This window comes from Lissotriton vulgaris, chromosome 2_1 (assembly GCF_964263255.1).
Source record: "Lissotriton vulgaris chromosome 2_1, aLisVul1.2, whole genome shotgun sequence".
Lineage (NCBI taxonomy): Eukaryota > Metazoa > Chordata > Amphibia > Caudata > Salamandridae > Lissotriton > Lissotriton vulgaris.
The window spans coordinates 1,804,364,434-1,804,379,164 of NC_141687.1; the positions used below are offsets into that span (position 1 = coordinate 1,804,364,434).

Genomic DNA, 14,731 nt, shown 5'->3' on the forward strand with positions numbered 1-14,731 from the left:
GCACTTGCTCTCCTTGACATGGGGCGCTCAGATAGGACACAACCAAAGCTCTCCTTTGCGAGGCAGAACTCTAAGACGGCGGATGGCGCTGGGAGTAGCGGCACGGCTGGGGGGGACATGCCGGAGGAATCGCAACAACAGGACCTGAAGGAGATACTCCTGGCCATGGAGAAGAATCTACAGGGAGGCATGACGGCTATCGGCACGAAACTAGACGCTCTAACTTACCGCATGGATCGCATGGCGGAACGGCTGGATAAACATGTGGAACGGCAGGATATGTCGGAACGCCGAATTACCGAGTTGGAGGAGGCGCACACCACGCTGGAGACGGACAATAGGCAAATGGGCAGGGCCATGCAGACACTCCTGGATAAAACCGAGGATTTAGAAGCCTGTTCGCGCCCCTGTAACCTGCGAGTCACGGGCCTTCCGGAGAGTACCTCTACTGGCAATATGGAGTTGTTTATGGAGGGTCTGTTAAAGAAGCTGCTGGGGGGTGATGTATTCTCTCATAGGTTTGTGGTGGAGAGGGCGCATCGATCCTTGGGACTGCGACCTAAGCCGGGTGCCCCACTGCAACCCATTATAGCCAAACTTTTGAACTATCGGGATGTCTCGCTCAAGTTGGCTAGGGAAAAGCAACCTTTGCAGTATGAGGGATCCACCTTATCTATTTACCCTCACTTTACGGCTCGTGTTCAGGAGGCCCGGAAACAGTTTGCCCCTATGAAATGCCAGCTGCGAGATATGGGCGCGGACTATGCAATGCTGTACCCGGCGAAATTGCGAGTCACTCGACAAGGGAAACCCCTAATTTTTACTGACCCAAAGGCACTCCAGAAAGCCCTGAAAGACTGGCAGCGAGAGAAACGACAGCCGTGTCAGGACAACGCCGAACTCGCTGGGTGCTCCATGGAAGACCAGGACTGATTGGGGCATGTTTCGAGATGGCTGCTACACGATTGGGACACCTCAGGTTTGACTGCTGATTCCTTTAATCTTTCATGGCGGTGGCACTGACTGCCTCGAAAGGGCCTGATGTCCTGGAGGCTGACGATTCAATTGCTAACTCCCCGGATATTGTTAGTCTCTGCTTACCGACCTTGAGGCAACTAGACCTGTGATACCTTGTGCTGTTACATCCTGTTGGGAGCTATAACTGGGTCCATCATTGTATTTGTTGGCTACCACAGCTAATTATAATAGGTGCGAGCGTATGCCCTTGTTTGATGCCTGGCAGTGGTCGCACCAGTGCCCCTTTGGGCGGGAAGCTTCTTCCTGATGTACTACTTTTAGTTTCTCCTATATATTTTTTGGTTCCCAAATGTGCATGTTGTGGCACTACTGCCACACTTTTCCCTTCAGGGTTCTGGGCGGGGGGTGACGGTGCTTACCACTGTTTCTATGGTTCTTGTGGGGGGGGAGGGGTGGATGTCTTGTGGGTGGAGAGGGTGTGTGTGACCGTCTTGGGGCTGAGGGTTGCAGGGCGACGGGGGGAATGTTTGTTGGGGTGGATGGATGAGCGCGGCCTAGTTGGGGAAGGGCAAGCGTGGGTGGGGGGCTGGGGTGGACCTGTTTCTGAAACCTGTTTGTTGCCCTGCGGTGTGGGACAGATGTTGATGAGGCATGTGGACTAACTGGTAGGGGTGTCAGCGATGGGCACACAATCACACAAGCTGCTAAAATGTATGCGTTAGATATGACCCTTTTTTCTCTTCCAAGGTAGGGGATATGACAGATGGAGTGGAGGCTCCTGATGCGATGCGGCCCCTGACATGGAACGTGCGGGGCTTGAATGTCCATCGCAAGGTCCGTAGGGTTCTCCAGTATTTGGCTAAACACAGGTTAGACATAGCAGTACTACAGGAAACGCACCTGGCACCACATAGCCCCATCCTTGGTTACAGAGGGCTTTGTGATAATGTTCATGCTGGGGGTTTTACCTCTCATGCCAGGGGGGTTCTTACTTGGTTTAATCCTAAATCCTCTTTTGTTTGGACGCCGGTGACCACTGATAGTGAAGGTCGGTTCACGATTACGACCTGTTCTGGTAAAGGTCTTGACATGTGCATAGTGAACACATACGGCCCCAATTTCGATCTCCCCAGCTTTTACGCGACATTGGCTCAGAAGGTTTACGCGTTTGTGGACAGGGTTGTTTTTTGGGGAGGGGATTTTAACCTGACTCTGCACCCGGCGCTGGACAGATCGGACGGCCCACCCTGGACGCCATCGGCCTCTGCACGTACACTGGATACACATTTGACTAACCTTGATCTACCTGATGTCTGGCGCCATAGATACCCATTGCGGGGAGGGTTTACACACTACTCAGCCCCTCATAATATTCACACGAGGATTGACTATTGGTTCGTGTCCTCGGCCTGCGTGCGGGACGTGCGATCCTGCGAGGTTCTCCCGCGAACCTACTCGGACCATTCGCCTATTTTTCTCTCCTGTACGGTGCCAGCGCAACAGATACCACCTTTTTCTTGGCGATTCCCCCCTTATTCTTTACTTGACCCTCTCTTCAAGGAGGAACTACTGACGGCCCTGGAGACCTTTTTTTGAGGCCAATGTGGGCTCTGTTGATTCGTTCCAGTCAGTTTGGGAAGCATTTAAACTTTATGCCAGGGGGGTCGCTATCTCTAAGCATGGAGGCGTGTTCAAGGCGATCAGGGGCCGCCTTGACCTTTTGGAGCGGAAGCTTCGAGAACTTGAAGAGCTGTGTTTAAGGTCTGGTGACGGCTCTGTCGACGGGGAGATTGCTGGGGTCCTTCGCGAGTACAACGATGAGGCGGATCTGGAAATTAAACACTTGGGGAAATACGCCACAGCCAGAGCTTACTGTGAGGGTAAGCGCCCGGGTGCGGTGCTGGCCCGCTTGGCTAAGCGGGGCAGAGAGCGTTCTTCTGTCCCGACAATGAGATCTGGTGATGCCGGGCTCCCGCTTACGAACGCTGAGATATCTGCACGCTTTAGGGACAACTACAAGGCTCTGTACGCCTCGAGGGGACCCACTTCGGAGGAAAGTAGAGTAGACTACCTGTCGCACATGGAGCTCCCGTGGCTCTCTGATATGGACCGTAAGTTTTTGGCTCGTCCCTTTGAGAGGGAGGAGGTAGTGTTGGCACTGTCCTCCATGAGGAGTGGTAGCGCCCCGGGCAGCGACGGCCTCACGGTGGCTTTCTACAAGGCCTTTTCTGATTTGCTGCTTCCCCATCTGCTGAGCCTGCTCGATGATATGGCCAACTCGGGATCTATGCCGCCCTCCATGCGCGAGGCTGTTATTGTGGCAATTCTAAAGCCGGGCAAGGACCCTAATGACTGCGCCTCGTATTGCCCGCTCTCCCTGATGAACGTAGATGCGAAGATCTTTGCTAAAGTGCTCGCTAATCGATTACATCCTATGGTCACGACACTGGTGGCCCCAGAGCAGTCTGGTTTTGTCCCTACGCGCAATCTTGTTTATAACATCAGAACGGTCTTCGCTGCTTTTCAGCATACCCGTCCGGAGGTGCCGGCTGTTGCCGTATTTTTAGATATGGAGAAAGCATTCGATTCTGTAGAGTGGACTTTTATGCAGCATGTTCTCCGCAGGATGGGCGTTGGCATTCTCTTCCTGCAGCTGTTGTCGGTCCTGTACTCCGGACCGAGGGCCCGGATCCGTATTGGTCTTCTGACCTCTGAGCCCATTGAGATTGGCAGGGGCACGAGGCAGGGATGCCGCTCTCCCCGATGCTTTACGCTTTGGCAGCTGAGCCCCTTGCTTGTGCCCTCTGAGAGTACCATGCACATCGAGGTGTTCGTTTCCCCACATATAAACTCATTGTCTCTACTTATGCGGACGATACGCTTCTTTATATTCGAGACCCCGAGAATCATCTTTCCCCGGTATTGAGGGAGGTAGTCCGGTTTGGCGCCCTTTCTGATATTCGGGTGAACTGGACGAAGTCGGTCATGTTTCCACTTACGGCGGCTACGGTGCAGTTTGACCCTGAATTTTCACTACAGTGGACTACTGAGGCGGTCAGATATCTTGGTATCCAGCTCCAAACCGATTCGGAGATTGTTCTCCGGGAAAATTATGGCTGCGCGGTTTCCAAGTTGGAGGATGATGTGGAGAAATTGATATCCCTCCCACTGTCTCTTTTGGGACGCATTGCGTTAATGAAGATGATGGTGCTCCCGCGTTTCCTTTTCCTATTCAGTGTAATACCTATGGTCCTTTCTGTCCAGTTTTTCCGCAGGCTCCAATCGCTGCTTGGGCGGGCAAACAACCTAGAGCCGCTTGGCATATTCTAGTACAACCATATTCGGCGGGCGGGCTCAATGCTCCGGATTTGGAGCTCTATTACCATGCGGCGCAGTCTGCCCATGCTTACGCGTGGATCCACGGTCCACAGGACGCTCCTTACATCCGTATGGAACGAATAGTCGCTGACCCGACTCCCCTTCCGGCCCTGTTAATGCAGACTAGGGATCGACGTACGGGCCTGGTCGACTCTCTACCACGCCTGGCATTATATGGCAAACGCCCAGGCATGTTCGCTCCTATATTCCCCGAGCGCTAATCTTGAGTGGTGCTACTGGCTGAGTCCCTGTAGGGAAAGAGGAGTAATACTGGCGCTGAGGCGAATTGGTATTCACACCATGGGCGAATTGTTCTCGGGTGGCGCAGCGCGGACGTGGGACGAGGTGACTAACGAGATGGAGGTCCCTCCCTCTATGGCGCGCTTCCAGTTCCATAGGGCGCGCAGTGCTCTGAAGGACCTACTGGGACCAGATATGACGGAACCAGTGACGGTAACTACCTTTGATTATGTGGTCACGGCCGAATCCCCCCAGAGATTGGTTTCCACTCTTTATCGGATGGCTCAGACGGAGCTGTATGCGGATTATACCAAGCCACGCCTGGCCTGGCAACATGACCTGGGCACTGATATGACTGAGGACCTTTGGAGCTATTGCTGCGCCAGCGTTCGCAAGAGCTCTCTTAATGGCCGACACAGGCTCACACAATTTAAATTCCTGAACAGGACATATTATATGCCGGAGAGGCTCCATAGATACGGACTCCGTGAATCCCCGGAGTGTGAGAGGTGCAGGGCTCTCCAGGCGATTTTCTTCGTGTTGCTTGGTCGTGTCCCACGATTTTTTCTTTTTGGCAATCGGTCTTTGCTGAGATAAATAATTCGGTGAACTTGACACTAGCCCCGGAACCATTACTGGCTCTCCTGGGATACTCCAAGCCCTTGCGCTCCTCTCAGCGACGTATTGTGGATCTGGCGCTCCTGATGGCCAAGCGCTGTATTGCCAGAACCTGGATTAGAGGCCCCTCACCTACGGTGCGTGCGTGGAAGAGAGAACTGATTTATTGCTGTACCCAGACTGGGCTGTATAGCGACCTGATGCCCCCCAAGATTAGGCCTAAGAACTACTGGGCGGCAGTGCTGGAGGGTGCGATTCATGTGGATGAGTCTGAAGGGGCTGTTGTGGCTGTTGACGTGGAGCTGGATAAATCGATGGGGATAGCTCCTGCTGCTGACCCTGAGGCACCTCTGGAGGCTGAATCATATCTGTGAGGAGTCCCTGGCTACGTGGGGGATGTGTTGATGTGAGGGTGGCCTGTGTATGCTGACCCTTCCCCCTAATTTCTGCTTCATCTGCTGCAAAGGCTGTGTTGTATAGTGTCCACGAAGTGTTTTTGATGTCTGAGAAACCCATGCTGTTTGTCCTGCTGCTTGAATGTCTACATGCCCGTGATGCTGTTTTTGTTCTTGTTGTATTGGTTACATGAAAAAGCAAAGTTCATCTGGAAATGCTCTGGCACTTTTTATTTATCATGTGCCACGACCACTCGAGGTGCCCTTTTCTGAATCGCCGCCGGTCCTCTGGGATGTCGGCTGATGGGCTGTGTTTTATTGATTACTGACTTTTTTGCTATTCGCTGCCGGCCTCCGGGTTGTGGGCACACAGCTGTGGTATATGTGTAATGCTCAATAAAGCCTTTTGAAATAAATTTAAAAAAAATAACTGTCTTTCGCCATATCAAGGTATCTATGCCAGTCTTAAACTTGCTACTTCCATGCCGAGTTGACCTACACAGTCCTTTGAGTCTGTTACTGCATTTCTGTTCATAAAGGATGTCATTGTTTTCTCATGGCACTGAAATCTGGCCTTACCAGCAAGCAGCCTTATACCGCACCTTTTGTGGAGGGAATCGTATTTGTTATTATGGGTAGGTCTCTGTCAAGTGCTGATCAACCTTCTAGAAAAATGTACACTGCCCAATTCGCCACTCTCCTGAGCTGCAGAGGCACATGGCTGACCTAAAATATTATGGTTTTGAAACGTTGGCTCTAACAATTCCATCAAATATTTTTTGCCTATGTTGTGCAGAACTCTGCCAGAGCTGGTGGTTGAATGATCTGAGATGGTTTTCTGAAGTGAATGCTGCTCAGGAATTGAATCCAACAATCAGTGAGTTACACTTCCTCCATATCTAACAAGAGGTTGTACGTCTTGTGGATCTCAGGGTGAAGGGGCTTCAAGGCAACCAATCAAGGGGACCATTAAAACAGCCTCCTTGATTTGCAGCCTGTGTGCACTGACCTGTGAACCTAAATTCAGTGCTCTGCTATGGTGCAGAGAATGTCTCCAAAAAGGACAAAGTGTACATGCATGTGCTACAGTCTCCCTCCATCTGGCCTACAATGTGTAGACGTAGGTTGGGGTGTACCGCCAATCACCCTCCTTGAAATATCATTCTATTCAACTCAAATGTATAGTTCATAGTTCAATGCTTAGGCCCTCCTTACGGGTTGGGTTAGTTCACCAGAAGCAATAACCTTGGGTGAAATAATGCAAGTCCCTATTACAAGTGTTTTCGGGAATGGGGTTATCAGGTTTGAATTCCAGATTTGATAATTCCAGGCCTGTAGAACCTAATGCAAGGCAAGGGCTAGAGGCAGTAGTATTGCCCAGCCCCTGCCCGCCCCCTGTAGCAGTTCGAGGAAACAGATAATGTGTGCTCTTTTTCTATGACCCACATGCAGCCCTACTTAGAATCTCACAGATTAATTTAGTAAAGAAGGGATAGGGATTGGTGTTGGCTATTCTTTCAGATAAAAGATGATTTACAGTATGATAATCCCTGGTAAATGCTTTATAGAGGGGTAGTACATTATTTTGCAAACTGTCATTTTATTCATTGTTGCATATTTGTGCACAGTTTGCCTGCTAGATGCATTGTGAGAAAGCCTATCCTTGATATGTGCTGGTGATGGTGTCAAGCCAATGATATAGGTTAGACCTAATTGGTTCATTTGAACAGTTGTCTCAGATACCATAGGACTGATCTGTTTATTATGAAAAATTATGACAAGGACAACAGGTCTAACTTAATTATTGTAAAAGGCAAAGCCAGCAGGTCTTTAACCCCCTGGCTGGTCATTACGGCTCCAGGTCGTCATCAGCACACGCCCACCGTCACTCAAGACGGCCGGGGGCCGTCATCAGCGCCGAATGGGTTAGGGAAGGATTGTCAGACAGGTATTTAATTTCACAGAATCTCAGAGATTACCACAGTAGGTCAGGCCTTTGGTGTTGGTAATAACCTACGATAAAGAAGATTTTCACATTGAGAATCCTTGCTATGCCATTTTAATAGGGGTTGTATATTGTTTTGTCAGCAGTAATATTGTGCCTATTTGTCATTTATTTAACAACAAGGGGTGGTGATGGACAGAGTCTCTGAATTAAGCAGAATACTCTCACCCAGTCAAGAGATCAGGGCTAGATCCAACACCGTTTTTTAGCTCACTGCACCATCCCAGCTCAGAACCTGGCTATATGCAAATTAGTCTGTTCCTGTCCCAGTGCATGATGGGAACAGGGCAAACCAAACTACCAAGCCAATTCTTACACTGGGAAGGAAACAAGCTTCCGGGGACCGGTTTCTGGCATTTCAGCCATCGTCGGCCCGGCTTGCTTGAATCCTGATGGTGCAATGAGCAAGGGACTCACATCTGAGTATACCCTTCCACGCTTATGGTGGACAAAATATTTAACAACAAGGGGTGGTGATGGACAGAGTCTCTGAATTAAGCAGAATACTCTCACCCAGTCAAGAGATCAGGGCTAGATCCAACACCGTTTTTTAGCTCACTGCACCATCCCAGCTCAGAACCTGGCTATATGCAAAATAGTCTGTTCCTGTCCCAGTGCATGATGGGAACAGGGCAAACCAAACTACCAAGCCAATTCTTACACTGGGAAGGAAACAAGCTTCCGGGGACCGGTTTCTGGCATTTCAGCCGTCGTCGGCCCGGCTTGCTTGAATCCTGATGGTGCAATGAGCAAGGGACTCACATCTGAGTATACCCTTCCACGCTTATGGTGGACAAAATATTTAACAACAAGGGGTGGTGATGGACAGAGTCTCTGAATTAAGCAGAATACTCTCACCCAGTCAAGAGATCAGGGCTAGATCCAACACCGTTTTTTAGCTCACTGCACCATCCCAGCTCAGAACCTGGCTATATGCAAAATAGTCTGTTCCTGTCCCAGTGCATGATGGGAACAGGGCAAACCAAACTACCAAGCCAATTCTTACACTGGGAAGGAAACAAGCTTCCGGGGACCGGTTTCTGGCATTTCAGCCGTCGTCGGCCCGGCTTGCTTGAATCCTGATGGTGCAATGAGCAAGGGACTCACATCTGAGTATACCCTTCCACGCTTATGGTGGACAAAATATTTAACAACAAGGGGTGGTGATGGACAGAGTCTCTGAATTAAGCAGAATACTCTCACCCAGTCAAGAGATCAGGGCTAGATCCAACACCGTTTTTTAGCTCACTGCACCATCCCAGCTCAGAACCTGGCTATATGCAAATTAGTCTGTTCCTGTCCCAGTGCATAATGGGAACAGGGCAAACCAAACTACCAAGCCAATTCTTACACTGGGAAGGAAATAAGCTTCCGGGGACTGGTTTCTGGCATTTCAGCCGTCGTCGGCCCGGCTTGCTTGAATCCTGATGGTGCAATGAGCAAGGGACTCACATCTGAGTATACCCTTCCACGCTTATGGTGGACAAAATATTTAACAACAAGGGGTGGTGATGGACAGAGTCTCTGAATTAAGCAGAATACTCTCACCCAGTCAAGAGATCAGGGCTAGATCCAACACCGTTTTTTAGCTCACTGCACCATCCCAGCTCAGAACCTGGCTATATGCAAAATAGTCTGTTCCTGTCCCAGTGCATGATGGGAACAGGGCAAACCAAACTACCAAGCCAATTCTGGGATGGGGCAGTGAGATAAATAACGGTGATGGATCAAGCCCTGATCTTTGGACTGGGTAAGAGTGGTCTGCTTAATTCAGACATTCTGTTCATCACCACCCCCTTTTCTGAATCGTTTTTGGCCACTATAGGTGTGGCAGGGTATACTCAGACATGAGTCCCTTTCTCACTGCTCCATCAGGATTCAAGCAAGCCGGGCCAAAGACGGCTGAAATGCCAGAAACCGGTCCCCGGTAGCTTGTCTCCTTTCGGGTGAAGAATTGGCTTGGTAGTTTAGTCTGCCCTGTTCCCATGATGCACTGGGCCAGGGACAGACTGATTTGCATATAGCCAGGTTCTGAGCTGGGATGGGGCAGTGAGCTAAATAACGATGATGGATCAAGCCCTGATCTTTGGACTGGGTAAGAGTGGTCTGCTTAATTCAGACATTCTGTTCATCACCACCCCCTTTTCTGAATCGTTTTTGGCCACTATAGGTGTGGCAGGGTATACTCAGACATGAGTCCCTTTCTCACTGCTCCATCAGGATTCAAGCAAGCCGGGCCGAAGACGGCTGAAATGCCAGAAACCGGTCCCCGGTAGCTTGTCTCCTTTCTGGTGAAGAATTGGCTTGGTAGTTTAGTCTGCCCTGTTCCCATGATGCACTGGGCCAGGGACAGACTGATTTGCATATAGCCAGGTTCTGAGCTGGGATGGGGCAGTGAGATAAATAACGGTGATGGATCAAGCCCTGATCTTTGGACTGGGTAAGAGTGGTCTGCTTAATTCAGACATTCTGTTCATCACCACCCCATTTTCTGAATCGTTTTTGGTCACTATAGGTGTGGCAGGGTATACTCAGACATGAGTCCCTTTCTCACTGCTCCATTAGGATTCAAGCAAGCCGGGCCGAAGACGGCTGAAATGCCAGAAACCGGTCCCCGGTAGCTTGTCTCCTTTCTGGTGAAGAATTGGCTTGGTAGTTTAGTCTGCCCTGTTCCCATGATGCACTGGGCCAGGGACAGACTGATTTGCATATAGCCAGGTTCTGAGCTGGGATGGGGCAGTGAGATAAATAACGGTGATGGATCAAGCCCTGATCTTTGGACTGGGTAAGAGTGGTCTGCTTAATTCAGACATTCTGTTCATCACCACCCCCTTTTCTGAATCGTTTTTGGCCACTATAGGTGTGGCAGAGTATACTCAGACATGAGTCCCTTTCTCACTGCTCCATCAGGATTCAAGCAAGCCGGGCCGAAGACGGCTGAAATGCCAGAAACCGGTCCCCGGTAGCTTGTCTCCTTTCTGGTGAAGAATTGGCTTGGTAGTTTAGTCTGCCCTGTTCCCATGATGCACTGGGCCAGGGACAGCCTGATTTGCATATAGCCAGGTTCTGAGCTGGGATGGGGCAGTGAGATAAATAACGGTGATGGATCAAGCCCTGATCTTTGGACTGGGTAAGAGTGGTCTGCTTAATTCAGACATTCTGTTCATCACCACCCCCTTTTCTGAATCGTTTTTGGCCACTATAGGTGTGGCAGGGTATACTCAGACATGAGTCCCTTTCTCACTGCTCCATCAGGATTCAAGCAAGCCGGGCCGAAGACGGCTGAAATGCCAGAAACCGGTCCCCGGTAGCTTGTCTCCTTTCTGGTGAAGAATTGGCTTGGTAGTTTAGTCTGCCCTGTTCCCATGATGCACTGGGCCAGGGACAGACTGATTTGCATATAGCCAGGTTCTGAGCTGGGATGGGGCAGTGAGATAAATAACGGTGATGGATCAAGCCCTGATCTTTGGACTGGGTAAGAGTGGTCTGCTTAATTCAGACATTCTGTTCATCACCACCCCCTTTTCTGAATCGTTATTTGTCATTTATGACTACAAGTGGTTGCCTTGTGGCAAAAGCTCATGCTGAACACAATAGGTTTCAGTTTTTTATGGTGACATGCCAGGGATAAAAGCTATATGTCTGAATGATTTATTAGAAGAAGGTATGTCAGATTCCATTTATTGTAAAAAACACGTTATAGACCTAAGCCTTTTAGGGTGGAAGGTTATTGCACTTTTATGGCCTGTAAAAAGATAGATTCTTATATATTATTCTAGTTAAGAAAGGGATTTGGTGTTGGTTGCTTCCTTTGATAAACACTGGGTGGAAAAATATTTGCATTGTGATAACTCTTGTTAGACCCATTTAGGAATAATTAGCAGGTGTAGTTTCCAGGCACTATAATAACAAAGAAAATATTGAAAAACTCTAAATACAAATGCATAGGTTTTTTTGGATCAGCCCTACTTTGTCTGAGTGTCATTCACATTCTCCCTATGAAAGTACATTGCATGGGGCAATGGGCTAGCCGATTTCTGTCACTGGCTCTATTACCCTGTGAGTAACAGCGTTTATACATTTTACCCAACATTAGTGTGATTTGGTGTCTGGGCTCGGGACCACTGCTTTAGTTTTTCATTTTTTCTTTCAAAGGTTCCCTTTCTTTCTTTCTTTCTTTCTTTCTTTCTTTCTTTCTTTCTTTCTTTCTTTCTTTCTTTCTTTCTTTCTTTCTTTCCTTCTTTCCTTCTTTCCTTCCTTATTTTAGGGCATCCTGCATCTCCCAGATAGTCTAACTAGGCTTCTCACTTGCCACTCATTTCATTTGCAGTGTGCTGCATTTTGTGCTGTCACTATTTCTAAACTGGGTGGCCAACCCTGAATGTTATTCTTCAGAGTCTTAATTTTTTTTTACTGATCTAAGATGACCCCCATGTTTACAAGCATTATGTTGTCCACCTCCAATTAGTACAACAGTGGTAGACTATACTCTTTGGATGGTTGCCCAGTGCAATATTTACTGAGTGCCACCCTGGAATGGTAATATGATATGTATAGTGTACCATTGTTTTTACTTTTCCAAAATGGTCAACACACTACTTCTAAATAGAAACTCTGTTGGAACTTTAAAACAATGATACATGATACAAGATGTACAATGCCATTGCAAAGGCCAAAAGGTCAAGGGCAAAATGCCTACTCAGTTTAGGTGGCGATGCTTTCTTTTTTTCTACTTTTATTATTTAATTTATCTTCTATCTAGTTGTTGAGCTTGTCTATCTGTTTATTGTGGCTGGGTAAGTGGGTGAGTGTAAACATGTGTCAGTGGATGTATGAATGGATGTATAAGTACAAGGATGGGTGACAGAGAGCTTGTATAATGAATTATGGACTGTCTAAACGCACCACTGAGTAAAGAGGCACTTTCAGTTATAAGCCAGGCCAATGCTGGCTGGCAAATGTTTTTTGTGAAATTTACATTAATTGCGATGTTTTAAGACTGCAACAAACAAAAAAATCATTCAAATAGGAAGACATCGATTTTTAGCGTGCACTAACCCTGCATGTCCCATGGTAAGCGTGATGCCTGAATGCGGTGTTCGTCTGCTGACAATAAATCACAATGAAAGCAACACCGATGCTTAAGGATCGGCTCACAACCAAGAGAAAACATTTTGTCCATCCATGCAAATAAAGCAAATTCATACTATCAAGGAAAAACCACGAGAATGCAGAATGGTGTGCTTCAATGTGGGGCCGAAATATAGTCTGCCCTCAAGCCACTGTTTAGTTTAAATGCAAAATGCTATTTCAATGAATTTGAGGAAAAATATGTGTAGCATCTATCACCGCCAGACCTGAAGGACCATGTTGTGCGCAGTAACATTTTTTGTAAAAAAAATCCATAAAGCACTGTACCCAGTGTCCATGGAGGTTTGCTAAGACTTCTTCTCCAGATGTAATCTTCCCAGCGATTTGATTAATGGCTGTGCTGCCACCGAAGAAGGGCTATTAAAAGAAAACAACTCGTTATAACTGGAGCAAGCACACATTCTTCATCGGTCACTGTCTGCAGGAACAATTCTTTAGGGCCCGCTACAAAAGGAAAACAAAACACAAGTTTAACCAGTTTTGACTTTTGATTTGGATTTCAAAGGGCAAATGTCAGCACAAGAGAGAGTGATCAATAGGAAACCATTGGACACGTATAGATAATTTATGATTTTTAGGTTTGGACCAAAGACAGATTTAACTGTCCTGCCAGCACCAAGTAAAGAAACGGTCGATGTATATGTAATACATGTGTTTCTGCAATCCCTGTATACATGTGTCTATAATTTAGCAGCTGCTTAACGCAATGAAAATGAAAGGTTGTGTGCCTTTCTTCTGGTCTATTGTTCTAGTTTCGAGACAAACAAAAATAACACGATGTTTGTTGTTGCATTCCTTAGATAATTATAGAAAAGTTAGAATATTTCTGTAAGTTACAACACATTCTGAGTTACTACAGTTTTTATAAAAACAAAAACAAAACTAACTTGTATTGAACTGTTTCTAATACTTTATTGCAACTAATATCTAATATCTAATAGATTATAGACTAGATGTTCTATTTTTATTCTTCATGTTTGCAAATGTGCTCTTTCTTTCTGAAAGATCTACACAAAGATTTTACATGGTTTGTGAGAAAGGTGTCGATGGGATCATGTATTATATGGGTTAGAGTTCTAAAACCTGACTCGGTGACTTGCAATATCCTTATAATTTATGGCAAGCTGTACTTTATTGTGTGTGTGTATATGTGTGTGTGTGCATATATATGTGTGTGTGTGTATATGTGTGTGTATATATATTACATACTGGTGATAGCCAGTAGGTAGTTATGGTTAGAACCAACTTTACCATAGAATAAGCTTTTTTTGTTTTGCCAATAACTTTGGTGCCGTTTGACAAATGTTCACGAAACTTTCAAAAGTAGTTTGCCACCTACTTGAGCTGCTGTGTGAATAGTTTGTGGGTGATTTGTCAAGCACAGGCCGAGAAAAAGTAGGGTGGTCCAAAAACGTTTTTTCCCCATACAATGTATATGGGGATTTTGCATTTTTCAGACATGACTGCAACCCTTATTGCTGAACGGATTTTCACCAAATTTGAGGAAAAGCTAACTCTTGCTCCAGAAAGAGACCCTTTTCTAATTTGGTGTAAATCCATTTAGTATTTATTTATTTTATTTATTTATTTGAGGTTTTATTTAGAGCAAACATGACCCGTTGGGGTATCAGAGGAGCGCTTTACAAGGATAAATAAATAAATAAACATGTTGCGTACAGTATAGGCATAGGCAAACTACAAGGATTGGGTTAGGGAATTGACTACAGTAGGATAAAAGTCAGAGCTTTATACAATAAACAGTACAGTACCAAAATCGGTGAGCGACATGTCGGCAATAAAACAAGGGGAACAATTGATACATGCAGAGGGCCAAGCAATACAGGAGATGCACAGAAACAAAGGCCATAAAAAGGCGGAACGCGCAATAAAAGAGAGTTATTGGAGGAATTTGCTCATTAGGAAGGATTTCGCTCACTTTTTGAAGTGCAACAAAGTAGGAATTTGT

General features: G+C 47.0%; 1 protein-coding gene across 2 annotated transcripts in view; it reads right to left on the minus strand.

Moving 5' to 3' along the window:
* The window catches only part of OSBPL5 (oxysterol binding protein like 5), an 841,363-nt gene that overhangs the window by 127,748 nt on the left and 698,884 nt on the right, over nt 1-14,731 (minus strand). For both annotated transcript variants that reach the window (XM_086957869.1, XM_086957868.1), the window contains exon 16: nt 13,033-13,122. In XM_086957869.1, the coding sequence (XP_086813995.1) occupies nt 13,033-13,122 (90 nt within the window). The remainder of the gene's footprint in view (nt 1-13,032; nt 13,123-14,731) is intronic.